This window comes from Labeo rohita, chromosome 12 (assembly GCF_022985175.1).
Source record: "Labeo rohita strain BAU-BD-2019 chromosome 12, IGBB_LRoh.1.0, whole genome shotgun sequence".
NCBI lineage: Eukaryota > Metazoa > Chordata > Actinopteri > Cypriniformes > Cyprinidae > Labeo > Labeo rohita.
In genome coordinates this window covers 755712-783615 of record NC_066880.1, presented here as the reverse complement: position 1 = coordinate 783615, position 27904 = coordinate 755712, and the positions used below count along the sequence as shown (strand labels likewise).

At 36.9% G+C, this 27904-nt stretch overlaps 1 protein-coding gene across 2 annotated transcripts; it reads left to right on the top strand.

The window, feature by feature from the left end:
* The first annotated feature begins 482 nt into the window (after positions 1-482).
* Positions 483-26838, top strand: LOC127174028 (rho GTPase-activating protein SYDE2). 2 transcript variants are annotated; one of them, XM_051124219.1, is made up of 8 exons: positions 489-877; positions 11941-12723; positions 14804-15676; positions 16005-16234; positions 16314-16440; positions 17583-17752; positions 20042-20324; positions 23063-26838. In XM_051124219.1, exons 1-8 carry the CDS (start codon positions 793-795, stop codon positions 23488-23490), a joined length of 2979 nt encoding a protein of 992 aa, XP_050980176.1. In that variant the 5' UTR covers positions 489-792; the 3' UTR covers positions 23491-26838. The 2 variants fall into 2 exon arrangements, with proteins under 2 accessions (XP_050980177.1, XP_050980176.1); XM_051124220.1 differs by lacking the exon at positions 11941-12723 and having other exon boundaries at positions 483-877.
* The last annotated feature ends 1066 nt before the right edge of the window (positions 26839-27904 follow it).

Sequence of the window (27904 nt, the reverse complement as noted above, 5' to 3'; positions counted from 1 at the left end):
TTTTTAATTGCTCATTTGTGTATATAACGTCTAATTCCTGTTCTGGAAATGGAGGTCGATTTGCAATATTTTATTTAATTTTTTTTTTGAAAGCGTTTTGTCCCAATATTTTTACCTTTATAAGTATATATATATATATATATATATATATATATATATATATATTTTGAAAGCATTTTGTCCCAATATTTTTACTTTTATGAATATATATATATATATATATATATATATATATATATATATTTGAATATTTGAAAGCATTTTGTCCCAATATTTTTACCTTTATGAATATATATATATATATATATTTGAAAGCATTTTGTCCCAATATTTTTACTTTTATGAATACATATATATATATATATATATATATATATATATATATATATATGTATATATTTGAAAGCATTTTGTCCCAATATTTTTACCTTTACCTTTTTTTTACCTTTTTTTTTTTTAATTGCTCATTTGTGTATATAACGTCTAATTCCTGTTCTGGAAATGGAGGTCGATTTGCAATATTTTTATTTTTGCATTGTCTGTCTTTTGTTACAGTCTATCGTCTGACAGTAGGCTGTGAACTACATTCCCCATGATGCCTCGCGGTGCGCGTGAAAGTCTCTCAGCAGTGGAATGTTTGGAATGCGTTTCCTGTGTTTGGCATCATGAGCGCGAGAGACGCGCAGCTCCGTTCTTCAGCTCAGTGTCCGCGCTTTTCCGAGTGTTTCGGCGGATCTCCTGTCGTCCAGTCCCGCAGAAGAGCTGCATGAGCGGCTCCGAGGCGCTGCAGTGATGGCTGAGCCGCTGCTCAAACGAACCTTCTCCAAACTCCGCGCGAAGGAGCGATTCCGCCGCAAGACGGACCCCAAACTCACCGGTGAGAGACCAGACCACTTCAGACCACATCAGACCACCACACACAACTCTCTTATTATGTAGAACGACATTTGAAAACAGGTTTATTAGTATTACGGTACAGCTGAAGATTTGCAGAAGATGCGAAATAACGCAAATATGTAGTTTAGAGCTGAAATAATGATCTGAAAAATACACGGCAATGCTTTATTTGCTGCTGTGGAGCTGTAATTTGAGTTTTAAATTATAGTATAGAATAAGTTTGTTATATATAAGTTTGTTAGTTTGACCGTTTTTCCTCATGTCACAATGATTGTGAAATTGTGAAGCCGTAAAAATCTATTCGTAATTTATTTATATTTAATATATTGACAGAATATATTCAATATATATATTCAATATATATTGAACTTTTTATACATATATAAAATTTATAAATATATATTTTTTCTTTTTTACCGTTTTTCCTCATGTTACAATGATTGTGAAGCTGTAAAAATATATTCGTAATTTCTTTTTATTCAATACAATTCCAGTTCTGGAGTAAATATTATTTTTGAAAAAAAAAAAAAAAAAAAAATATATATATATATATATATATATATATATATATATATGTGTATATATATATATATATATATAATTTTTATTTTATTTTATTTTATTTATGGGTCAAAGATGTTAAGAAATTTACAAAAGTGATTTTATGTCCATAGAAAGCACATTCAATGTAAGCAAAGTGTCTACTTTTAAGGTTTCAGATACATTTTTGAGAATAAAATGTCAAAATTTGGTTGAAATATGTTACATGTTACATTGTCATTCAGTGTAACACAATATTTATGTCAAAATTCAAGAACATGTTTATTCTGACTTGTACATATTAAAATATATAAAAGAATAAGAGACCATATTAAATTTTATTGTGTTTTAAATGAGTAAATAATTATTTCTGACAAATGGGCAAAACCTAGGATAGTGGCAAATTTTTACAATGTAGATGTGTCATACATTGATTTTTGTTGTAAATATTCCTGACAAGATTGTTACACTGAATGACATTTTAGTGGGTGTCAGCTGTAAATAAGGGGAAATTGTATGATGTTTAGTTTTTGCTCAGAAAAACAAAAACAAACATGCGATTAAATTAAACAGAAAACTTTTTCATATTTTTTGGAAAAACAACAATTTATACCCTTTTTCATCTTTGACCCTTATTTATTTATTTTTGTGGAGCAGATAGTGAAGGAGAAGCACTGTGCTTCTCCAGTATCTGCTCCAATTCATCCATTAAAAAATAAAATAATATTTCAGTTCGTGTAGACACAATTTACGTTTGTGTCCAAAACTCATTTTTTGCTTTTGCATGCAGCGTTTTTAAGCTCATGAGTCAGTGTGTCCAGACTTTTGACCGCTAGAGTAATTGATTTGTTTATTTTGGAGAAATGCTCACGTTGTATATCTCACAAAGAGAGCTCTGTCCTTTGGTATAAGGCAGCTTTAATGCGTCTTTCTCATGTGATGAGGTTATTTTGATGGAGCGGTGGACAGCGAGTGACTAATGCTGCTGGATCTTGAGAAAACCATTGTGACTTGTTACATAATGCGTTCATTAGAGACGAGAGCAGCTCTGACATCACGCATCGAACGAGATTGCATTCTGAGTTGCACGTACAACATCGCTGTTGATGTAAAGCCTGACATATGAAATGGAAAAAAAGAAAACAGTCTTTCACTTTAACCTGAGTGTTATTTCTATACCCTCATGGTTAACAGAGAGCGTTTAGAGATCTCTCGTGTATTAATTTGTAGTCTCTAACAAACATTGCATTCAAACTCTAAGTGACTGTGTGTTGGTTTAGTCTGGTTTTATTTACTCAGCCGCTCATTCGCACAGCTCATGTGCTCTCCAAGACCATTCTTTACCGTAGTACAGTTATGATAACATGGTTTTTTGAATGTGGTACTATTTGCATGACAATCCGAAGAATAATCGTGGTGCATTTAGTAAACGTAATCTCCTTTGTGCTGTTGTTTTGTGTTTAAATGAGTTTGCATTTGAAATAAACTAAGTGAGGTGAAGACCGTATTCAGAAATGACAGGTTAGATGTCGTGTTTGCATTGGGCTGTGGAACGGCATGATTATTATGATTATTCAGCGTGAGTGTTTGAGTTCATGTTTGCATGATGAGATCAGCTCAATAGTCTCAGAAGTGACGTGAAAGTGTGTGTGTGCACCGTTTCAGGGCTGATGCAGGAGTAATGAAGGCTGATTTCTTATCCTTATGTTGTGAAATGCAAAAGAAGACATTTAGTTGAATGTTCACACTGCTCTCTTTTCATACAGTGACAGTGGAGGATCATACTTTTGAGCTCAAAAAAGGATCATGAATATTTAACAGTTAATGCATTAACTAAGGTTAACTAATGGGATATTAGTTATTATTGTAAAAGTGTTGCAACATTTTTATAGTGCTGTTTTGTAGTGCTGTGCAACATTTCTAAAAGTTTTTGCTTCCATAATATATGTGTGTGTACTGTGTATATTTATTATGTATATATAAAGACACATACAGTATATATTTTGAAAATATTTACATGTATTTACATGTATATATTTTTATTGATATTAATATTATATATAAAAATATTTAATATATAAACAACATTTTTCTTAACTATTTATGTATTTATATTGCATATATATATAGTTATAATTATATATAAATAGTATAATATAATATAAATATATATTTTAAAAAAGTATATATATATTAAATAAACATAACATATTTTTCTTAAATATTTACATATTTATGGTATATATGTGTGTATATATATATATACCACTATTTTCTTTCCTTAAATGTATACATCCAATATATAATATTATTATTATTATTATTATTATTATTATTATTTATTTATTTTTGAATGTATTATTAAATATATATTTTTACTTATAATATAAAAAAATATATAATTATGTATTCATTAAATATATATTTTTAATTATTTAAAAAAAAAAAATATATATATATATATAATTTTTTTTTTCTTAAATATATCCATATGTAACTTTTATTAATAAATGTGCAACCTTTATTTTGGATGCGATTAATCGCGATTAAGCATTGCATAGCACTTTTTAATATTATTAAATATATATTTAATATAATAGTATAATATATATATAATTATATATTAATTAAAAAAAAATATATATATATGTATGTATTTTTTATTTATTTATTTATTTTTATATATCCTTGCATGTGTAACTTTTATTAATAAATGTGCAGCTTTTATTTAGGATGCGATTAATCGCGATTAATCATTGCATAGCACTACTGTTTTGTTATTTTTAGAGTATTTATAGTCATGTATACTTTGGAAAAGAGCAGCATCAGCATTTTGCCAAGTTGTGTGTATCTGAAAAGAAAAGGTCTAAGTGTTTTAAACGAGTACATGATGACAGAATGTTTAATTTTTGGATGAATTATACCTGTAAAGAAAGACATGTGAAAAGCAGAAATGAACTTTGACAGCTTTCACTGGTTTTGTCTTCCTGTTTCTGTCTCTCTTTCTCTTTCCCCGCCTGTTATGTCTAAAATAGGGAAAGTAGTTTGCTGGCTGGCTTGTGTTAGAGCTTGTGTGTGTGTGTGTGTGTGTGTGTGTGTAAACACAGTGCCAGTGTCTCAACAGTCAGTGTGTGTGTGTGTGTGTGTGTGATCATGCAGTCATTGTGGCACTATGTGAGGAATGAGAACGAGAAACATTGATAAGAGTCCGAGAGCATGAGTGTGTCTGACATGCATTACTGTCTGCATCCTAACTGAAATGAAGCCTCAAAAGTGATTTGAAATTTTCATGCAATTGGCAGAAACAGCATGATATGATATCCTAACTAAAGTACATTGCACAAAAACACTACCGCTCAGGTGTTGTAAATATTGGATGAAGTTGTCATTGACACTTCTCAGATCTGAATGATCACTTTGCATAAAAGTGTCTGCCAAATGCATGATTATGGCAGCGCATTGTCCACATTTGATGCACATTTGACCAGAAAAAAATTCTCACATCCATTAGGCACAAGGGCAAAAACTGCAGCTGAAAGTATGTGAGAATCAGAGTCCGAGAGAGAAAGAAGGAATGTGAACTCTGCGCTTGGGAATAATGATCCCAGCTGCAGCTTCACGGCTGTTGAGAGCCGTATCGCTGCTTCCCAGAGGAACCGTTTAGTGTGTGTGTGTTGATCAGTGAGGGTCAATAGAGTTCTTTTATGGCTGTGCATCTGTGAACCACATGAGAGTCCACAACAGAAAACTCATTCTCGATTTGTTTTCCTTGATCTTTGACTCAGCGAGTCTCCGCCTGCAACGACCCAAAACAAATGCATGCTTGATTATTGAAGGAATATTTATTTAAAAACTTTATTTACTCATCTCATGTTACTAAAACAGAAAACTATGACTTTCTTTCTTTTTTCCGGTAGTTCATGTGACTCATGCGCTATAGTCCAAGCATTCTGGGCGGTCTTTAACTACTACGCTGTTAATTGCAAGGTATACTGTGTACTTTCTGTGTTCATGTTGTATTGCAAAACACTTTTACTGGTATTGTGGTGGGATACAGTGAGGTTTAAGGGTGGGTTAAGAGATAGAAGTAAAGTCAACAGTGTAATTATAGATGTGTTTACAGAAATTAATTACAGCTGTAATTGCATTCAGGTATTTTTTGTTTTTGTAAGGGCACTGTAAAACTGTGCACACAATACGTGCATTGTGTCAAATGGTTAATTTACATTTTTATTTTTTAGATTTCATTTATTATATTTCAGTTTGTTTAAGTAATTTTAGTATTTTAACTTTAACCAAAGCAATGTAATATTAAATATGTAAAATGGCAATGTTTTTCTGTATTTAAATGTACATTTTTCCATGCCATATATGCAACATTTAGTGCAAAATGAAAATTCAATTATATAATATACACTTGCCATTTCCTACACTAAATTTAATATGTAAATTAAAAACATATTTTAACTCTTCATAAGAAACGTATTACCAAAATTGCAGTCCCGAGTGTCCTATCTGTAAGTCTAAATGCGTTTAGGAAAAATGGCATTAAAATTAAACTTGTCTGATCAATTTTGGTAGTGCATTTCATGTTAATTTTAATGCGACCTATAAAGCATTAAAATTTAATTTTAATTTACATATTAAATCTAGTTATATATTTTATATCATTTAATTTTAATATAATATAATATAATTATATAATTTAATTTTCATTTTGCAATAAATGTTGCACATATGGTATGAAAAAATGTAAATTTAAATACAGAAATGCATTGCCATTTTGCATATTACATTTCAAAAGGAATTAGGCTACCCGTATGTTTCCATAAATAAATACTGTACTGCTTATTGTTAGTTAATGTTATTTAATTTAACGCGTTAAATAACATTAACGAATGGGACACTTTTGTAACATGTTATATTTTCAGTTTTCATTTTAATTTTAGTTTGTTTTAGTAATTTTATTATGTGCCTTTGGCAAATTTTTAATTAGTTTTAGTTTTTTTTTATTACTTTAGCTTTACTTTGAGAAATTTGAATTTACTTCATTAACTTCAAATTAAAATTTCAAATTTAAATTACATTTTTTATTTTTCGTAATCTATTATTTATTTATTTTTTCGTGTATTATTTTTTAATGGACTAACATGAACACTGTGATTAATAAATACAGTAACATGTATTGTTAGTTGTTTATGTTATTATTAACCAACATTATTGTAAAGTTACTGTTTAGATGTTAGATGACTGTAATCAATCTTAGTTAACAATAGCACTGATTCTTCTGGTCATATGATGTTTTGTGAGAGAAAGCAGCGAGTCTTTATCTGGGTCTGTTTGTTGCCTCTTTCTCATTTCGTTTCACGTTGGTCTTGGTTTGAGTTTCTCTGACATCACGAGGAACCTTTATCAGAAAAGTACAGCATGTTCTCACTGCTCCACATTAGAATGTAAACATACGCACTTCATATGTCTTTTTACTTCATAATTTCTCTCTCTGGTGGCCATCTAATGCTTCAGGATCTGGACTGTTTGTACAGAAGGTTTAAGTGCAAACTCCAGTCCACAGAAGACATCTATTGTCATTGTGACTTTTATTTGTTATTTGCAATAGTAATAGTGATGCTTGATGCGTGACACTTAGTAAACAGCACTAATAGATGATTGAACTCAACAGATCTGATCATGGGAAGTGTCGTATTGGAGATCTACTCCGTGTTTGACTGTAAACCATTGCAGTCAGTGTTAATTAGATCAGTTTTGCCAGCATCTCCTGTGTAACTTCAGCAGGCTTCCTCCAGATTTGCTGTCTGTTTTTCTGAAGAAAAATATTTACTGTTTTAATCCTTTTTTAACGACTTCCTCTTCCTGATGCTCTTCCTGGAAGCGCAGATTCACAGCTTGATCAGAGAACAGCATGAAAACTGTCTGTCTGACCTTACAATACAGTCGCAGTACAATAGTGTATATACAGTAAAATATGAAGAGTTTATTCGCAAAAACAGATAACTCCGTTTTTTAACATTTTTAAAAATCATGTTTTTTATGTCGTCATGTTTTTATTGTGTATTTTTTGCATTTTTTGTTATTTTTACTTAATTCAAACAATCCAACTTGTAGTTGCATTGAGATTAACTGGAATGTTCAGTGAAAAAACATGATTTTTGAAAATTGTTAAAAACAGATATCTGATATTTCACATATAGAAATATAGCTGCAAGCAGCGATTACCTGGGTTCAAGCGCTTTAGGTATTTAAACATGTAAGGAAAAGACATTACATATTATTTAGCAAGCCTGTAACCACCTAAATCAATTATTAAACAAGCATTTTTGTCGAATCCAGATGATTTATAACATTTTATAACATTTATGACTGTCCCAGCTGTGGTCCAATCTCTCTGAAACTTTGCATGCGTGTTTAGAATCACTTGTCGCATGTGCTCAGCTGGTTTTGTGAAGTTTTGAGTTTTTATTTAGGCTTTATAGGCTTTTTGGTATATTTGGACAGGCCCCCTTTTTTTTTAAAGGACCCCGTTATAGCTTCCCAAAGGGAAAATTTCAACATGTTTTATATAATTATTGACCTAGAGATTCCAGAGAATTGCTCTGCTGTGTTTTTGTGCAAAAAACCTAGGACTAGTTCACAAAAGTAGGTTTTTTACATATTCTCAATCATTTAAAAAACAGTTTGATTGACAGCAGTGGTTCTAGAGGCAAGGTTATTTGGAGAACTTCTATCGTATGATACAAATGTCGCACGTATGAGCAAAAAACTGCGCAATGTACAATCGTTTACGCCCTCCAAAAATGTGATATTTTGCATGGTTTAGGAGTAATGAGCGATTTCGCACTTTCGATCGCTGTAGCGCCCCCGTCAGGGCAGTTGGGGTGAGCATTGGTCACTTTGTAGGTGGTGTGAGTACTATCATCCCTCCAAATTTCGAGCCTCTACGACTTACGGTTTGGTTTGCACGATCAATTTCACGTGGAAATCGCTCATTCGTGACCATTCAGACAATTAAAATAGGGTTTCAGTGCTATGCGCTTGAACACCTAAATGTTGTCTAATTTTAAAAATATATATATTTTCAATGTTTTTATTTATTCTTTCAGTTAATATTTAGCAGTTTATTTTTCTTGTAGTTATTTTAACTATTTATGGGGTTTTTTTGGTCGTGTGGGAAAGCAGATTTTATGGGCCTGCGTCCAAACAGAAGTAGAGTGTAATGTGCGGTTCGAGACGCTCTGAGAAAATATGTAAGCAGAAATGCAGCTGTCAGCATCTGGTCATACTAATAAACTGATAACGCTGTTCTGGGCCGTATCTGTCATGTGCTGTCTGGGTCGATGTTTAATTCTATAATCCTGCTCTAAACAGAGATGAGACCGGCTTCCAAAATGAAAAATAGAGCATTGCAAAAAATGTTCCATGATCCGATGTTGCCTCTGCACAGAAACAAAACAAATAGTGCAGAATCAAAAATGTGTGGATGAATCTGTGTAAAACTGAGGCTGCGAGAAATCTTGTGCAGGAATAAGCAGCGCTGATTAATCGTTAAGATAAGAAGCTCATCCTAGAACAGATTGTTCAAGTTCACTTCGAGGCCCTCGGATGATGGACACAAATGATGCTTTTATGCAGAAACGAGACAGAAAAATAATGCATGATATTTCGAGGTCATGCATGCTTTAAATAATAAATAATAAGAGTTTTTGCACAACTGCACTAAATGTTTGCATTGTTTTTAGTTGCTTTAGCATGCAGTCTTTATGGATCTATGTGCAATGCTCAGTTTTGATCATCAGAAAGAAATTTTGCTTAGCAAGAAGAAAGATTACAGAGAACATTGAGCACAGATGTTTAGAAGCGAGTTTCCTCTCATAATGACGGAGGATGTGAGAGACTTTCCGCAGATCTGATCTGATGGTTCGTGCTCTCAGAGGAAGCATCTTCATGGGGGATCTGGAGAGACGGAGGCTGTTCCAGATTGCGTTTCCCTCTGGATCGAGCCTGTATTCGCTCTTTAGACGAGGCCAAAACAATTCCTTAGTTGTAAAGATCATGCATATTTATTTTGGGTTTGTAATCGCTTCTCTATTAAAATAACTCGTGGCGGTTTCGTAATGCCTCAAGACATGCATGTTTTGAAACAGAAGATCAGCTTCCATGTTTTTAGCCTTTCCTGATGTGATTATTAATAGTTTGGCTTGTGTTTTCGGGGCAGATGAGAGCAGTACAGCGACAGGATGTCTCAAATTATGCTGTAGAGATGTGGGCGGCTGAAGGGGGGAGGGATCGGCATTCTGGGAAAAACTCTTTAACCGTTACGCCGTGAATATTCTCAGCAAACATGCCGCTAATTATTTCACAGTGCCAAACATGGTAAATAATTTCAGGAGTAAACAAACACGCAAACAGCCTTGTTGGTTTGAATAATGAAACAAAATGTTTCATCATGTTTTATCTCTCAGCAATCTGTCATGGATTTGTTTTCCGAAACACATCTGTGTTTGACTACTTTGACTTGAACATTCAATGCTTTAAACTTCTGAAACGTGGCGCTTTAATAAGTAACTCCACTTCTGTTTGTTCTCCAACCAAACATGCTGATGCTGATAATGGTCTAGGAAGGACGAAAATGAAGCTCTATGTAAAGGTTTGCCAGTTATGGGCCGGGTGCATGTGGCTATTTAGAGTCGTAACAAACTAAATAGAGCCGCACCAGTTTATCAATGTGCTGTTTAAACCTAGAATAGACTTCATAAACACACAGACTGAGTGAATGAGCGTCAGAGGTGAAGGGTGAGTCCAGCGTGCCGCCCGTGAGAGCGTGCTTTGTGTGAGCGTGTGTATTTTGGGGTGTTGTAATGAATAGTGAATAGGGTTAAGTGTGTGTGTCTGTCCAGCTGTGAAGGAAAACCCTTTACACAGACCGCTCATTGAAAACCTCTCAGCAGTCCAACAGCTGTGTGTTTGTCATTGAAATCGCTCCCTGTTTTAGCTTTTCGGACTTCCATGTGTGTTATCTTTTTGTCTTAGGTCATAGGTGTGATTCCCAGGCAATGCATGAGCTGTTAGGAAAATGCATGGATAAATGTGTCCGCCAAATGCATAAATGTAAACCAAATGACAGTTTATCTGCATATTTATCCGTGAAATATCTCAGAAAGTAGCTCTGTTAGTCTCCTTCTCTTTTTCTTGGCTGCTTAGGCAAAACAGGAAGTCATCTGCTGGCCCACTTAACGTACTGTAACACTTCCTGCTCAGGGAAGCATAAAAGGGTCTGTGTTGTGTTTTTCTGTTTTCATCTCAAAGTCAGTTTGGCTTATGTAATGCGACATATTTTAAAGCAAACCAAAATATTTATGAAGAACGAAAAGAAGGGTGGGAATTGAAAACCTTTAGAGTCATTTACATTCATGCATTTACCTAAAGCAACATATATTCAATTCAAGGTACACATTTACATTGTATCAGTTAATGCATTCCTTGAAAATCGAACCCTTGACCTTGGCGTTGGTAGCACCATACTCTACTGTCGGAGTGGGAAAGCCACTTGTTAGAATGCATTGATTTCAGCAGACACCGAAAGGTCTGCAAAAGTCACATTTTTGCACTTTTTCTGAAACACACTTTGACGTAGGCATCATAGGACCAGTGAAAATTTCAGATGGGCGTGTTCAGTCGAGAGCTTGGAAATCCAATTTGCTGTATTCCCAATTGATTTCGAACTGATCCGGCTCTCTCTGCGCCCTCAAATTAGACTTGAGCATTCCTATCTGTCAAACTTTCCATCAGAGCTTTGTGCAGTGTTTAAGCCGCATTTGTGGTTTAGGCATTTGGTTGTGGAGTGTTGTCTTGGCCTTGTAAACTAGCAACGCTTTTGACATACTCATGAGCGGTGCTAACTAAAGAGTTGTTTAATTCAGCACTTCCAGAGTCATGCGAGCCAGCAGAGATAATGCGCAGGGCTGATCTGGAGGGCATACGGGAGTTATTCATGGCTTCTGGAACTGGAATAAGATATTTGGCTAACTGTGTGTCACAAGCCACGTTCATAATTTCAAGAGGGGAAAGAACAGACGGAGAGGGAGAGGGGAAAACAGGGGAGGAGGGAGTTTGGAGAAACTTCCAGATGTGCGAGAGGGAGGGAGCGTAATGTAGGAGATGGTAAATATCTGCAGCCCTCCTCTCGATGTCTGTTTTTGGTCCTTTTTAATCCTTTCCAGTCGTCCTTTCTCTTCGCTGCTCTCTGTACCCCTACGTCACTGTAAACTCATCTCAGAAATGTTGTTTTAGGGAGGAATCAAACCCTGTAAAGGTTAATAGCCCCCAGTTTCACTTTTACTTGCGGTATTTGATATTTCCGAGTGTTGCAAGTCTCCAGTGATCCATTCTTCATGTTAGTCACTCCAATCCAGACAAATATTTCAACGCCAAATAAGGCCAAAAACTCCTGCTATGGTAATGATTGCTGGTTTCTTTCCTCTGCCTTAGAAGTGACAGGGAAAGTGGACCTTTTCCAAAATTCTTCATCAACTGCATCCACCTCAGGCCACGCTGAGACAGAGAGCTCCACCGTGGAGGAGTGCACCAGACGCTCCCAGATCACCGTCTCCAAAAAACAGAACTGGGCCAAACTTCCTTCCACGAGCAGAGAGCCAGCCAGCACAGATTTGTGTACGAGCCTGGTCTACGGGCCGCAGGACTGGGATTTATGCTCAGGAAAGGCTGAGGTCTCAAAACAGGACTGGAGCCAAAGGACTTTAAGTGAGGATGGCTTGAAGAGGAAGCGTAATGATCTGGAATTGGAGTTTGGATATTCCAGGACACCGTGTGATTCGGTTGACGCCGGTTTACCGGAGTTGACCGCTGCATCTACAGCTTATGTGGATGTGTGTGTGCCTTCTAGCTCAGCGAAGATCTCTGGGCAAGGTGCCTACCTTCAGCACCTGGACAGGAGTAGTCGAGCCTGGGTACTGTCCACCGGGAAGCCTCAGGCGTCAGATGAAGTCCTCCCAACCAGAATCACAGAGTGGCGACAGGGCCCAGATGGAGATGGGAACATTTGGTACAACCCCATTCCTGAAGAGGATGATTCGAGGGCCAGCGGAGGAGCGAATCAGGAAAAATACGGAGATCCATGGAGAAGGAGAGAAACGGAAGAATTGGCAAAGGAGAAAAGAGACCAGAAACGATCAGGGGGTTTGAGTCCCACCGGTGTCCATCAAATGAGAGAGATTCAAACGGAGGCCGACGTCATCAGGGCGGATAGTTCGGGTATGGTCAGGTTTTCCATTATGTAAGAGTATGTCACAAGCTAAGCTGTATTGCCAGCACACTTGCTGGCAATTTGGTCTCAAAACTGAGGCTAAAATGAGCAGTGCTGTTTTGAAACAATACTTATAGTATGTAGACAGAAAGGCTGATCCATGATTGGCGTTCACACATTTCAAAAAACGGAATGGGAAGCAACCACATTACATGTAATTAGAAGTTCTTTTTATAAAACCTAGTGAGCTGCCTACCTAGACACCATTTTAGGTGTGCTCCAAGGTGTAGGCTGTTCCAAAAGGTAGGCGGGATAATTATAATTGTGCTGCCTTCTAAGAAACCTCATTTTTGGCCAAATTTTACCAAGTCTCTAGAGCACTTTAAATGTGAACAGCTGTTTTACTGCCTATGTAGAGCAGTGGTGCCCAGCCTGCTTAATCAAACACGCCTGATTCACGTCATCAGTTCATTAGAAAAGACTCCAAGACATCCAAGTGGTGATGTAGAGAAGGGCTGGGCAGCTCTGGCACTCGACGGCCCACTGTCCTGCAGAGTTTAGTTCCAGCTCTGATGGGACTCACCTGTCTGTAGCTTCCTTGTACCCCAAAACCTTGATTAGATCCAGGAAAGTGGATCTTGAGGTCTAGAGTTGCCCACCTCTAATGTAAAGCAGTGGTTCCCACCCACTTTCCTGGAGCCCCACCAACACTGCACATTTTGCATGTCTCCTTAATCAAACAAACCCAATTCAGGTCATCAGCTCATTAGTAGAGACTCCAAGACCTGATATGGGTGTCTCAGACAAAGGAGATTGCAAAATGTGCAGTGTTAGAGGGCTCCTGGAATGTGGTTGAGAATCATTGTGTAGAGAAGGGTTGGTCAACTCTGGCTCTCAAGGCCACTGTTCCGTAGAGCAGGGGTGTCCAAACCTGCTTCCTGGGGTCTAGTTTCACACTTGTTTGGAAGCAAGAGTCTGAGGACCTTGATTTGCTGATTCAGGTGTGTTAATTAGGGTTGGACCTAAACTCTGCAGGACAATGGCCCTCCAGGACCAGAATTGGACACTCCTGCTGTAGAGTTTAGATCCTACCCTGATCAAACTCACTTGTCTGTAGATTTCTAGTAACCCTAAAGACCTCAACTTGGCAGGAACCTGGATCTTGAGGTCCAGAGTTGCCCACCTCTGATGTACAGTGTTCCAAATCAGTTTAGGACAGGGGTGTCCAATCCTGCTCCTGGAAGCTCACTTTCTAGACAAGTTTATCTCTAGGCCTAATTAAACCCACCTTGATTAGCTGGTTCAGGTGTGTTCAATTAGGGTTAGAGCTAAACTCTGTAGGACAGTGCCCCTCTAGGAGCAGAATTGGACACCCCTGCTGTAAAGTTTAGCTCTAACGCTATTAAAACTCACCTGTCTGTAGCTTTCTAGTAATCCTGAAGAGCTTGATTAGCTTGTTCAACTCTGCAGGATAGTGGAGTTGTGGTCTAGAGTTACCCATCCTTGATGTAAAGTGTTCCAAATCAGCTTAGGGACAGGAGTGTCCAATCCTGCTCCTGGAGGCTCACCCTCCAAGTTTATCTCCCGCCCTAATTAAACCGACCTGGATCAGCTAATCAAGGTCTTCAGGATCTCTAGAACATTGCTCTCCAAACTTGGTCCTGAAGGGCAGATTTGCAGATTTTAGCTCGAACTTGTCTTAACACACCTGCCTGGAAGTTTCTAGCTCAGGGGCACCCAAACTTGGTCCTGGAGGGTTGGTGTGCTGCATAGTTTAGCTCCACCTTGCTCCAACACATCTGCAGAGAAGTTTCTACTATGCTTAGTAAGAGCTTGATTAGCCGGTTCAGGTGTGTTTACTTGGGGTTGGAGCCAAACTCTACAGGACACCGGCTCTCAAGAAATGAGTTTGGAAAGCCCTGCTCTAGAAGTTTCCATTCCTGCTCCCAAGATTCCATTTATGTAGTCCTTTGTAGGTAGTAAACATCCAGGCATCTCCTAGAATTTGGAACAGAATTAAAACTGGAGCACAACTTCTATTTGCCTGTCCTTGTAAGTTTCTAACATTGTGTGTTTCTTTCGGTTTAGATCTGGTTGTGCTACAGTCAGAATGTGTTAGCTCTACTAGCGGTGTGAACTCTGACAGTCCCGGGGCGTCAAAGAAAAGCCCAGGAGAGGGTGGAAGTGGAAACAGTGTAATCGACAGGATCAAGTCTCCAGGAACAGTGCGAAGGCTTTCTATGAAGATGCGCAAGCTTCCGGAACTAAGGAGGAAGCTTAGCCTACGCTCGTCCCGTAATCAGCGCCACGGACAAGGGAATGCCAGTGGTGCACCAGGAGCATCCGACGAGGCTTCACCACCAAATGCACGCAAGGAATCATCCAACGTCATCAGCAAGTACCACCTGGACTCCAGTGCACCCGCAAGGCCAAGGCGTCGATCCTCTCGAACGCGTTCTGCTAGTAAAGGAGGATATCTTAGCGACGGAGACTCACCTGAACTCCTGCCAAAGGGTCAGGGGCCCAAAGGGTCACCTAGACCACCACCGCACGGTGGACCGCAGGATTCCCTGGCTGTGGCAGACGCAGAGTCGTTCCGCTTGTACTCGCTGGCCGATCAGCCTCGCTGTGCACAGAGACTTTCAGGGCTGCTCACAGTGCATCTGCTGGGCGTCGACGAGCTCCTACGATCGCCTCGGACCGACGCTACTAAAGAAGTTTTCTGCGCCATTCAAGTGGACGGGGTGACCCGAGCTCGGACGTCCCTGCTCACCTGTCGAGGGTCGAGTCTCCCGTTAAACCACACCTTTAATTTGGAGCTTGAGAGGGCGCGGCTGCTCAAACTGGTCATCTTGACGCCAACGACTGTTAGCACAAACAACGGTTCTTCAGCGCCTGCCGCTCCCGCACGTAACCGGGTGTGCTGTCTGGGTGCTGTGGCTATACCGCCCCTCTTCAAGGGTAAGAGAACAGCTCATTTGCATATGAAGTCACATGGTGAATTCTGATTGGATAAGCCATTTTTAAGGCTGTTTAAGATTGCAAGTGTATCAGTTGAACTTTATAGTAACTTCATGTTTAGCCTAACAAACCAAACCTTTAATTTGGCCCCAAAAAAAATAAATATAAACAAAATTTAAATTGGTTATAAAATAAATTCTCTAGCACTGACATATTTATATAATTGCACAACCAGTGCACAGCTATTCCACCCAGACAAACCCTGCTCCGGCTTTGATGTTGCGCCTTGCCCTTATCTCTTTATCTCGTCTGTCTCTCTCTCCCGCAGCTTCTCGCAGTCAGCAGCTGTGTGTCCGTCTGGAGCCTCGCGGGTTGCTGTATGTGAAGTTGACCCTTCTGGAGCATTTCATGACCCCGTTCCCCCGCCTCAGTGACCTGACTCCCCCTAATGTGTTCGGGGTGGAGCTGCGCCGCCTGGTGGAGAAGGAGGCGTCTGCGCTCAAAGTGCCTCTGATCATTCAGAAGTGTGTTTCTGAGATCGAGAGGAGAGGACTGAGGGTGAGACATGTTTAGATATCTGTCAGATGTGATGTGTGTTAAATATGACTGTACTAAGAGACTGTATGCGTTTCTGTAGGTTGTGGGATTATATCGTCTTTGTGGCTCCGCAGCGGTGAAGAAGGAATTGCGGGATGCGTTTGAGAGGGACAGTGCAGCGGTTACCTTAAACGACGAGCTCTATCCCGACGTCAACGTCATTACCGGTCAGTCAGGCACAAATAACACACAATCTAATATATATTAATTTACATTGATATTTACTACGGAAGCTTATTTCCATCATTAAATAACAAAATGGTAATTGTGAAATTTTTATCTCAGTTCTGACATTTTTCCCTCAATTCTGAGTTTATATCTCACAATTCTAATATTTTTTTCCTCACAGTTCTGAGAATTGTGAGATAAGAATTTTGTTTTTCTATGGTGGAAACAGTTATTATAGTTGACTAAAATAAATAATAAAAATTAATACAAATATATCGATGTATTTAAAAACATCAAAAACTAATTAAGATGCCAAAAACACACAACAAAATAACTAAAACTTTATCCAAATTTAACATACGAGAGCAAAAATTATAAAAATCAATGGAACTCAAAATATTAAATACTATAATACTATCTAAAATAATACTAAAATAACACTGGGTGGAAACAAGCTTGATTTTTTTTTTTTTTTTTTTTGGAGTTCTGAGAAAAAGTCACTTTTTTTTTTTCTATGGTGGAAACAGTTATTATAATTGACTAAAACTAAAACCATTTTTTGTTACTTAAAATAAATGTTAACTAAAATAATTTTTTTTTTTTACATTATTTCAACTAATTTCTCATTTTTATCTAGTTTAACTAGTCTATACTAAAATAACTCAGACTTAATATAAATAAAAATTAATACAATTATAACGATGTATTTAAAAACATCAAAAACTAATTAAGATGCCAAAAACACACAACAAAATAACTAAAACAATATTTAAATTTAACATATGAGAGCAAAAATTATAAAAATAAAATTAACTCAAAATATTACAAACTGTAATACTATCTAAAATGATACTAAAATAACACTGGGTGGAAACAAGCTTGACTTTTTTTTTTCTTTTTTTTTTTTCCTTGCAAATGCAAGTTTATATGTCACAATTTAATATTTTTTTTTTGGAGAATAAAAGAGTTTATCTTGCAGTTGTGAGAAAAAGTCACGAAAAAAGAGTTAAATAGTCACGACTACCTTTTTAATTGTTTTCCTGTTGCTGAAACAAGCTTCCATAATTGAGTTGGTATATCAAGCTATTTGAAGGTGATTCTACAGTGGATTTTTGTTGATAAAAGTGTTGATTGTTTTCAGGCATTCTGAAGGACTACCTGCGTGAGCTGCCGTCTCCTCTCATCACGAGGACCCTGTATGAGGTGGTGTTAGAGGCCATGACGGTTCGACCGGCCTGTAGGAACGACAGCGACGCTCAGCGATCACAAAACACCGTCTCGCTGCTGCAGTGTCTTCCTGAACCAGAGAGGGTAAATCATCTGTTTATTATGACAGCACGCATTTCATCAGCCCAAATGAATCCGGTCTGATTTCAGGTTCTGGAAGTTGTTTATAAGCACCCTAAACTTTAAAATCCAAATCATATATTTGTGTACATCACATCTATTTAAAAAAAAATAGAATTTTTATCAAAATTAATGTTTTGTTTATAAAGAAAATATTTTTCAATTATTAGTGTTATGATTATACCTGACATGATACCTGGTTTGATTCTAATATAATGTTTAAATGGTGAATAAATAATGGTAAATAAATCTCTTTTGAAAAAAAAAAATCAGTGCATGCCTTAATGCCACCAAAATTTTTTTTCTTTTTTTTTTTTTGTAGTGAATATTCAGTCTTTTAAACTGGTCATTATATGTAATTTAAATATAAGCATGTTTGTGAGAGGTAAATAGACACATGCATCATGTTTTGAATTAGACTGATAATGTAGTTGAATTCAGATTGACTTTTTATTGAATAAAATGTTATTTAGTGGCGGAAATGGGCTTCCATACAAAAGTTTTTGAACAGTAAGATTTTTAATGTTTTTTAAATGTTAAAAAAAAAAATACTAAAATATATATATGTGTGTGTGTATATATATATATATATATATATATATATATAATTTTATTTTTATTTTTTTATTTTTTTAGAAAAAGAAATGATAGAAAAACTTTTATTTAGCAAGGACGCTTTAAATTGATCAAAAGTGATGCTAAAGACATTTACAATGTTACATAATATTTATATTTTAGATAAATGCTGTTCCTTTTAACTCTCTATTTGTCAAAGTAATCTGAAAAAATCAATCAAATATCAACATCATAATAATAAATGTTTTTGAGCAGCAGATCAGAATTTAGATTTTTGATTTCTGAAGGATCATGTGACCGAAGTAATGGTGCTAAAAATCAGCTTTGAAATCACAGGAATAAATTCTATTTTAAAATATATTAAAATAGAAAGCAGTTATTTTAAATAGTAACAGTATTTCACAATTTTACTGTTTTTGCTGTACTTTGGATCAAATAAATGCAGGCTTGGTGAGCAGAAGAGACTTCTTTAAAAGCGTTAATAATCTTGACTGGTAGTGTATTTATTTATTTATATGTGACCCTGGACCACAAAACCAGTCATAAGTATCACAGGGTATATTTGTAGCAATAGACAAAAATACATTGTATGGGTCAAAATTGTCGATTTTTCTTTTATGCCAAAAATCATTAGGATATTAAGTAAAGATCGTGTTCCATGAAGATATTTTGTAAATTTCCTACCATAAATATAAACTTAATTTTTGATTAGTGATATGCATTGCTAACAACTTCATTTGGACAACTTTAAAGGCCATTTCCTTAATATTTTGATTTTTTTTGCACCATCAATAGAAAGCTTATAAATATCAGTTTAAAAAAATGACCCATGACTCATGGTTTTGTTGTCCAGGATCAAGTTTCAGATCTACACAATTGTCAGTATATATGAATATTATTTATTCAGATTGAACTCTGCTGGATTGATTGAGGTCATGTTTATGAATATAAACAGATTATTAGGTTGCATGTAAATGATGCTACTGTTACTCTTTTCTTAAACTGGACAGCTGACAAGCAGCTCCTTGAGTTTTCTGGAAGTTTATAATGACTGTACTCTTTAACTGTAACCAAGTCTAATAAGAATGACAAACATTTAGAGTTTTAGTCATTAATGATTAAGCTGTTCGTCACTATTACTTCACTGCATCTTGTCACATCTGCCAGACTCAAGTCTGAGCTTCTTCCTGTTGTCCTCTTTAAAAAAAAACAGCAAGAGAGGAAGTGATTTTCTGTAGGAGTATTTAGATGAGAGGGAGTTTTCGTGTGTGTGTTTGTGCCGCTGTACGTGGAGTTTGTTTGTCCCATGTGAGCGGCAGAACAGCAGCCGGAGGGTTTCCAACATGTTCCAAAACAAACTGATTGGGAATGAGAACCTTCTGCTCCTCCTGCTCTCATACACTTACACACACTTTTCTCCTGTTCTTCATTTAGATGCATACGGGCCACTTTCAGATGCTTGCGTAGTTTTGCGTAATGTTTATGCATCCTGATTTATTATGTCAATGCCATTCAGTTGGAATTATGTGTTTGTTTGTATTTTTAGTCTAATTTTGTCTCATTTCAAAGCCTTATTTACTTTCAAATGTCATATTACATAACTAAAAAGGGTTGCTAATGCATCTGTAGTATTTGCTGTTGTGTGATGGGTGTGTGTTTTTTGTGTGTCTCCTGAAGGCGACTCTTTCCTTCCTGCTGGATCATCTGAGTCTGGTGGCGTCTTACAGCGACAGCAACCGAATGACGTGTCAGAATCTGGCCGTGTGTTTCGGGCCGGTTCTCCTGACGCCCACGCAAGAGTCGTGGCAGGCCGGGATGACGGCTCCAGGGTCGGGGGCCCTGATGGGGTCCGGGGCCGGTCGAGGAGGCCGTAGTTTTGCACACAGTGAAGAGATCGCCAGCGCTGTGGACTTTAAACGACACATTGAGGCGCTGCACTACCTCCTGCAGCTCTGGCCTGGTGAGTCCCATCAAACTGGCATCATGTATTCAGTTTAAACTCTATATATAAATACAGAGTTCAGATGCAAAACCAGCTAAAAGCCGTCTCGGTCAAAAAGGAGATAATGATACTGAGTGAATGCTCCTGACACATAGTATACGTCCATCAAATACTTTTACTTCATACACACTCCGTAGTCCCGATCTGAATCAAATGATTCGCAAACCAGCACTGAAGTTCTGGTCTGAATCAAATGATTTGCAAACCCACTTCGAAGTCCCGATTTGAATCAAATGATTCGCAAACCAGCACCGAAGTCCCGATCTGAATCAAATGATTTGTGAACCAGCACCGAAGTCCCGATCTGAATCAAATGATTTGTGAACCCACTTCGAAGTCCCGATCTGAATCAAATGATTTGCAAACCAGCACCGAAGTCCCGATCTGAATCAAATGATTTGCAAACCAGCACCGAAGTCCCGATCTGAATCAAATGATTTGCAAACCAGCACCGAAGTCCCGATCTGAATCAAATGATTTGTGAACCTGCTTCGAAGTCCCGATCTGAATCAAATGATTTGTGAACCCACTTCGAAGTCCCGATCTGAATCAAATGATTTGCAAACCAGCACCGAAGTCCCGATCTGAATCAAATGATTTGCAAACCAGCACCGAAGTCCCGTTCTGAATCAAATGATTTGTGAACCTGCTTCGATGTCCCGATCTGAATCAAATGATTTGCAAACCAGCACCGAAGTCCCGTTCTGAATCAAATGATTTGTGAACCTGCTTCGAAGTCCCGATCTGAATCAAATGATTCGCAAACCAGCACCGAAGTCCCGATCTGAATCAAATGATTTGTGAACCCACTTCGAAGTCCCGATCTGAATCAAATGATTTGCAAACCAGCACCGAAGTCCCGTTCTGAATCAAATGATTTGTGAACCCACTTCGAAGTCCCGATCTGAATCAAATGATTTGCAAACCAGCACCGAAGTCCCGATCTGAATCAAATGATTTGTGAACCCATTTTAAAGATTTGCAAACCAGCACCGAAGTCCCGTTGAATCAAATGATTCGCAAACCAGCACCGAAGTCCCAATCTGAATCAAATGATTTGTGAACCCACTTCGAAGTCCAGAACTGAACCAAATGATTTGCAAACCAGCACCGACCCGTTCTGAATCAAATGATTTGTGAACCCACCCCGATCTGAATCAAATGATTTGCAAACCAGCACCGAAGTCCCGTTCTGAATCAAATGATTTGCAAACCAGCACCGAAGTCCCGTTCTGAATCAAATGATTTGTGAACCCACTAAATCTGAATCAAATGATTTGCAAACCAGCACCATCATTTCTGAATCAAATGATTTGTGAACCCACTTCGAAGTCCCGATCTGAATCAAATGATTTGCAAACCAGCACCGAAGTCCCGTTCTGAATCAAATGATTTGCAAACCAGCACCGAAGTCCCGTTCTGAATCAAATGGAACCTGATTCGAAGTCCCGATCTGAATCAAATGATTTGCAAACCAGCAAAGTCCCGTTCTGAATCAAATGATTTGAACCTCCCGATCTGAATCAAATGATTCACCAAAACATCTGAATCAAATGATTTGTGAACCCATTTTAAAGTCCCGATCTGAATCAAATGATTCGTTCGAATCAAATGATTTGAACCCACTCTGAACCAAATGATTCGTGAACCCGCACCTGAACTGAATCGAGTGAATCACAATCTGCACTCCTAGGATCTAAAGCAAAAGATTCAAGAACCATCATTTCAGATCAGGACTCGGAGTGGCGGATCACAGATCTTTTTATTTAGATTGGGACTTCAAATTGCATATCACGAAATTATTTGATTTGAATCATTCAATTCACAAAACAATGTAGATCGGAACAGGTTTGTGAATCGTTTTGTGAACTGGATGATTCAAATCAGATGATTCACAATATGCAAATTGAAGTCCCGATCTGAATTAAACGATTCACAAATTGATTCCAATTGGAACACTTTAAAACAGTGAATCATTTTGCGACAAAATGGTTTAACTGATTCAGAGTTGGAAACGCTCCGTTTCACTCATCACTGTACGTACTTTTTAAAACCATTACAAGTGAAATTCAAAAATGAATGGCTCTTTTAATTGAATCTGGTTTTTGCTAGTGATTCACTTAAAATGAATGATCGAACTCATGAGTTTGATTCAGTCGGAGCAGTTCCAACATAAATGACTTTGGTTCATCTGTTCCTCGTTTTGCGTCTTCAGCCATGTTTACACAACACTGTCAGTACTACTGGCTTAGCTCACTAGTTTTATGACATTAATTGAAATAAGCAAAAAAAAGTGTTTTTTGAATTGTGTGAATTTTGCATGAAAAGAAGTGTGCTTACTGAAAACATTAAACACTTGTTAGGTACATTGTCTTTCAATAATTCAAGCAGCTCATCTGGAATACTGCTATTTTCAAGGGTTTTCCAGGCCTTAAATTTCACGTCAAGCACGTTAAGCACCTTGTATGAACCCTGTGAATGTCATCTGGTTTTAATTGTCCTTGAATGTTTGAACTTTGAGCGTCAGGTTACGACCCTTGACTCGCACGCATTAGCCGAAGCGTGTCCTCGTGACGCAGCACGTGTGCAACATGCATGTGACGGCTGTGGTGGATTTGCATGGCACATCAGTCTAAACGCACGCACATCTGCCACGCGTCGAGCGTGTAACGCGTTTCATGTGCTTTTCTTCGCAGTACCCAAAGGAAGAGTGACGGACGACTCTTTGGCATCCCAGAGTTCCTCGCTGCGCCGATCTCAGCGCGTGCCGTTACGCGTGGAGCTCCCGTCGGTTCAGGACGTGGTGGTGGTTTCCCGCAGGGGGCGTGGCCGACTGGAGAGCCCGCCCTGTAACCGCTACGCCGGCGATTGGAGCGTCTGCGGGCGGGACTTCCTGTCGAACGACGAGGCGGATTACGACGAGGTGGCGGGCAGCGAGAGCGACGACGACATGGAGGAGCCCAAGAAGAGGGACGTGTGGACGTCTCCCGACGGTTTGTACGTGGACGACTTCGCGCTCGACTTTGACGCTCCGTTCACGTGTCGATTGAGTCTGAAAGACTTTGATACTCTGATTTCAGATTTGGAGAGAGAGTTAGCCAAACAAATCAACATCTGCCTCTGAACCAGGACTGAATGTGCGAATTTTGACCAGCTGAGCGCTCGACAGACGCGTTTTGAAACGCAGCTTGGAGTTAAAAATAGTGTTACTTTAAAAAACGCTTCTCGAGAGACTTGCGGTCTGTTGCGTGTGCAGTATTGACACAAAACGACGACCACAAGTTGCCACAGAAATGCCAACATAACAGTCAAAATTAAAATAAATAATCTGTTTTCTGGAGCATAAGTTGCACCGTTAAGAGAAGGAAAAAAACACATGTAAGTTATGTATGTTACATTTTAGAATAATGCAAAGTACAGAAATAATGTAAAAAAAACACTAATTAAAAACATTATAAACATATTTTAGATGTTAAAAAAAAAGTTAATTGTGACTTTTTTCTCAGAGAATTGTGAGATTTAAATATTGCAATTAACTTTTATTTCGTTGCAGAAACAATTGCAAACAAAAAAATAGAATTGTGAGATAACTCAGAATTCAGAGAAATAAGTCAGAATAGTGAGATATAAATTTGGAATTAACTTTTTACATTTTTTGTTGTGGAAACAACTGCGAACAAAAAAAAAATAGAATTGCTTTTTTATAAACTCAGAATTCAGGGATATACACTCAGAATTGTGAGAAAGTTAGAATTTTATTAGAATTTATGTCTTGCAATTCTGGCTTTTTTCTTAGAATTTTTAGAATTAGAAAGTTTATATCTCAATTCTGAGTTTATAAAAAAAGCTATTCTCAGAATTGTGAGAAAAAAAGTCAAAATTGTAAGATAAAAAATTGCAACTACTTTGTTTTTTTGTTTTCGTTTTTTGCTGTGGTGGAAACAAGCATCTATAAAAGTCACAGCACATTTCTGAATATATAAAAATGCAGCATATTCCAGAAAATATGGTCGATTTACTGATTGATACTTTAAAGGTTTTTTTTGACATGCAGTAACTGTGTTTTCATTGTTGGGTATTTGTGCCCAATCCTAGCATTTATGTGAGAACATTTGTTATAAATCAGAATTAAGCCAGAATTGTGAGAAATAAAGTTGAAATTCGCTTTTATACATTTTTTTTTATTTTAATTGCAAAAAAAAAAAAAAAATAGAATTGTGAGTTAAGAACTCAGAATTCAGAGGGAAAAAATCTGAAATGTGAGAAAGTCAGAATTTATATCTCGCAATTTTGACCTTTTCTTAAGAATTTTGAGTTTATGTCTCAATTTTTAGTTTAAAAAAAAGAGCAATTCTTAGAATTGTGAAAAAAAAAGTCACAATTGTAAGATAAAAAGTTGCAATTATCTTATGGCAGAAGCAAGCATCCATAAAAATACATCTTTTTTTCTGTGTAAATGTGTAAAAGTCACACATTTCTGATTATATAAAATGCAACATATTCCAGAAAATATGGTAGATTTACTGAATGATAAAAAATATTTTTTTCTTGACATGCAATAAATGTTTTCATTGTTGGGTATTTGTGCCCAATCCCAGCATTTATGTGAGAACATTTAATATAAGTCAGAATTAAGTCAGAATTGTGAGATATAAAGTTAAAATTAGCCTTTTACATTTTTTAAAATTTTAATTTGCAAAAAAAAAATAGAATTGTGAGTAATAAATAGACATATAAATGCAGAATTGTGAGACAGTCACAAATTCTGAATTTATACCTTGCAATTTTGACTTTTTTTTGAGTTTATATTTTAATTCTGAGTTTATAAAAAGAGCAGTTCTCACTATTGTGGAAAAAGTCAAAATTTGCTGCAATTACCGTTTTTTTTTATGGCAGAAACAAGCATCCATAAAAATATTTTTTTTCTGTGTGAACATTTCTGAATATATAAAATGCAACATATATTCCAGAATATACAGTAGATTTGCTGATTGACAAAATATATTTTTTCCAAAGACTTTTTCTTGACATGCAATAAATGTTTTCATTTTTGGGTATTTGTGCCCAATCCCAGCATTTATGTGAGAACATTTAATATAAGTCAAAATTGTGAGATATAAAGCTGAAATTAGCCTTTTACATTTTTTTAAATTTTAATTTGCAAAAAAAAAAAAAAGAATTGTGAGTAATAAACCCAGAATTCAGAGGAAAAAGTCAGAATTGTGAAATATAAACTGAGAATTCAGACATATAAACGCAGAATTGTGAGACAGTCACAAATTCTGAATTTTTACCTTGCAATTTTGACTCTTTCTTTTGAGTTTATATTTTAATTCTGAGTTTATAAAAAGAGCAATTCTCGGTATTGTGGGAAAAGTCAAAATTTGTTACAATTAGCGTTTTTTTATGGCAGAAACAAGCATCCATAAGAATATTTTTTTCTGTGTGAACATTTCTGAATATATAAAATGCAACATATATTCCAGAATATACAGTAGATTTGCTGATTGACAAAATATATTTTTTCCAAAGACTTTTTCTTGACATGCAATAAATGTTTTGATTGTTGGGTATTCGTGGCCAATCGTAGCGTTTATGGTTCATTTTGAGACGTGAGAGAAGATTTGATAGCAGCTACTGTAACATAATATCAACAAGCACAAAAACTATGGTTTTTCTTCATTGTTCTTCTTGAGGGGAGACGCTTATCGATTATTCTAACGAGCTGAATAGTTCATTATAACGCCGTATAAACACTAGCTGTTCATGAGGTGCTGATGCTGAAGGACGACGGCAGGCGTTTCGTCTGCGTTACGTTGGTGTGAAGTTTCTCTTATTTAAAGCTCCGTGTACGACTTTTATTCCAGAAGGCTGGTTTGTGACGACCAGCGGCGTTCGGGCCAAGATTTCATCACTCTTTCCACCGGGACATTCCGTTACGTGCGTTTCTCTGCCAAACTCTCTCTGGCAGCGGCTGCATGAAGCGCTTTTCTGACCAGCCTTAGTTTTACTTTCCTGCGTAATGTTTAACGCTGAACGTATTTATTACATTCCCTTGAGGTCACGTCATAGGAACGTTCTGGGTTTGATGTAGCCCGACGGCGTTCGTGATGTAATGTTGATTTGAGTTTGAGAACGAGAAGCCAAAGTCAGTACGTGACATAATGGGGCCGAACTCTTCAGTAATTGATGTTATTTAAAGGTTAAGCGTCTCATTTCTAACACAAATGGACAGCTTTTCCTAAACACTCATCCTGTCTGTCATAGGTCAGTCAGACTGATAGCCCCGCCCCAAACTCACGTGATTGGTTGAGTCAGTGTTTTAAAACTGTCACAGTGTGACATTACACAGCATTTGAACTCATTGAGAAGTAACCAAAAATAATTCAAACGTTCGTTTAAAGCTGAATTTGTGTTTGAGATGCGATTAGACAATCAGTAAAAATGACAGCTTGGTCACTGATGTTCAATACAGTGTTCATTTTGACTGAATTTGCACACTTTATGATGCCAAAATGTTTAGTTTCAGGTTTGTTTTTTCATATTCAGATGCTAAAATGACACAACGCATCAGGACGTGCACACGCATTAGGAAGTGTGCACTCGTTTGTCAAACCAAAGACTGTTGTGATGATTATTGCACTTCTGTGTCGTTTTCTAGATTGTGCTTGGGCTGCTTTAGCTGATTTGAGATCAGTCTGTTACTGAGAGCAGCTTTGTGTTTTATATCTGAGCGCGGTACAAATAATCTCAACTGTGATTTGATTCGAAAAGCCACAAATGGAATATAAAGGCCATGACTGAGCTCACCAGCTCCTTATGCAAACCTTTTTTTGAATTCTAATTTGTTTAGTTGTATAAACAGTATTATTATAATCTATTATTGCACCTGTAACATTAAGCACTTCTGTCTGTGCTCATGCATAGCTAAAGCGTGTGGATGAGATGTACCATTCAGTGTTATGTAAAAGAAATAAAGCACAGTGTTACGTTTCTACAACGTGCGTTTTCTCTGTATTCAACATCTGAAATGTCATTTTAAAGGAGTAGTTCAGCCAAAAATGAGAATTTGCTTACCTTCAGGCTTCATCAGATTTGGAGAAATGTGTCATTCTATCACTTGCTCACCAATGGATGTGAATGGGTGCCGTCAGAATGAGAGTCCAAACAGCTGATAAAAACATCACAATAATCCACAAGTAATCCACACCACTCCAGTCCATCAGTTAATGTCTTGAGAAAACAAAAGCTGAAACAAATCCATCATGAAACTCAAATACAAGTCCATAATCTATAATAACCAGGGTTTGGATACTGTAAAATGTATCCTTTCAAGGATTTTTCAAGCACGTTTTCAAGGACTTCAGAGAGAGATCTCACTTATTAAACAATGTCTTCTCTTTCGAATTCTGGAAAAAAGGTAAATAGGTAAATAAAAATATACTGATAAAACAAAATGGCAAAGTGAAGCACATGCCAAGTGTTACTACTAAAGTATTACAAAGTAGTAAAACCACATATAATATTCTTAAGGGATT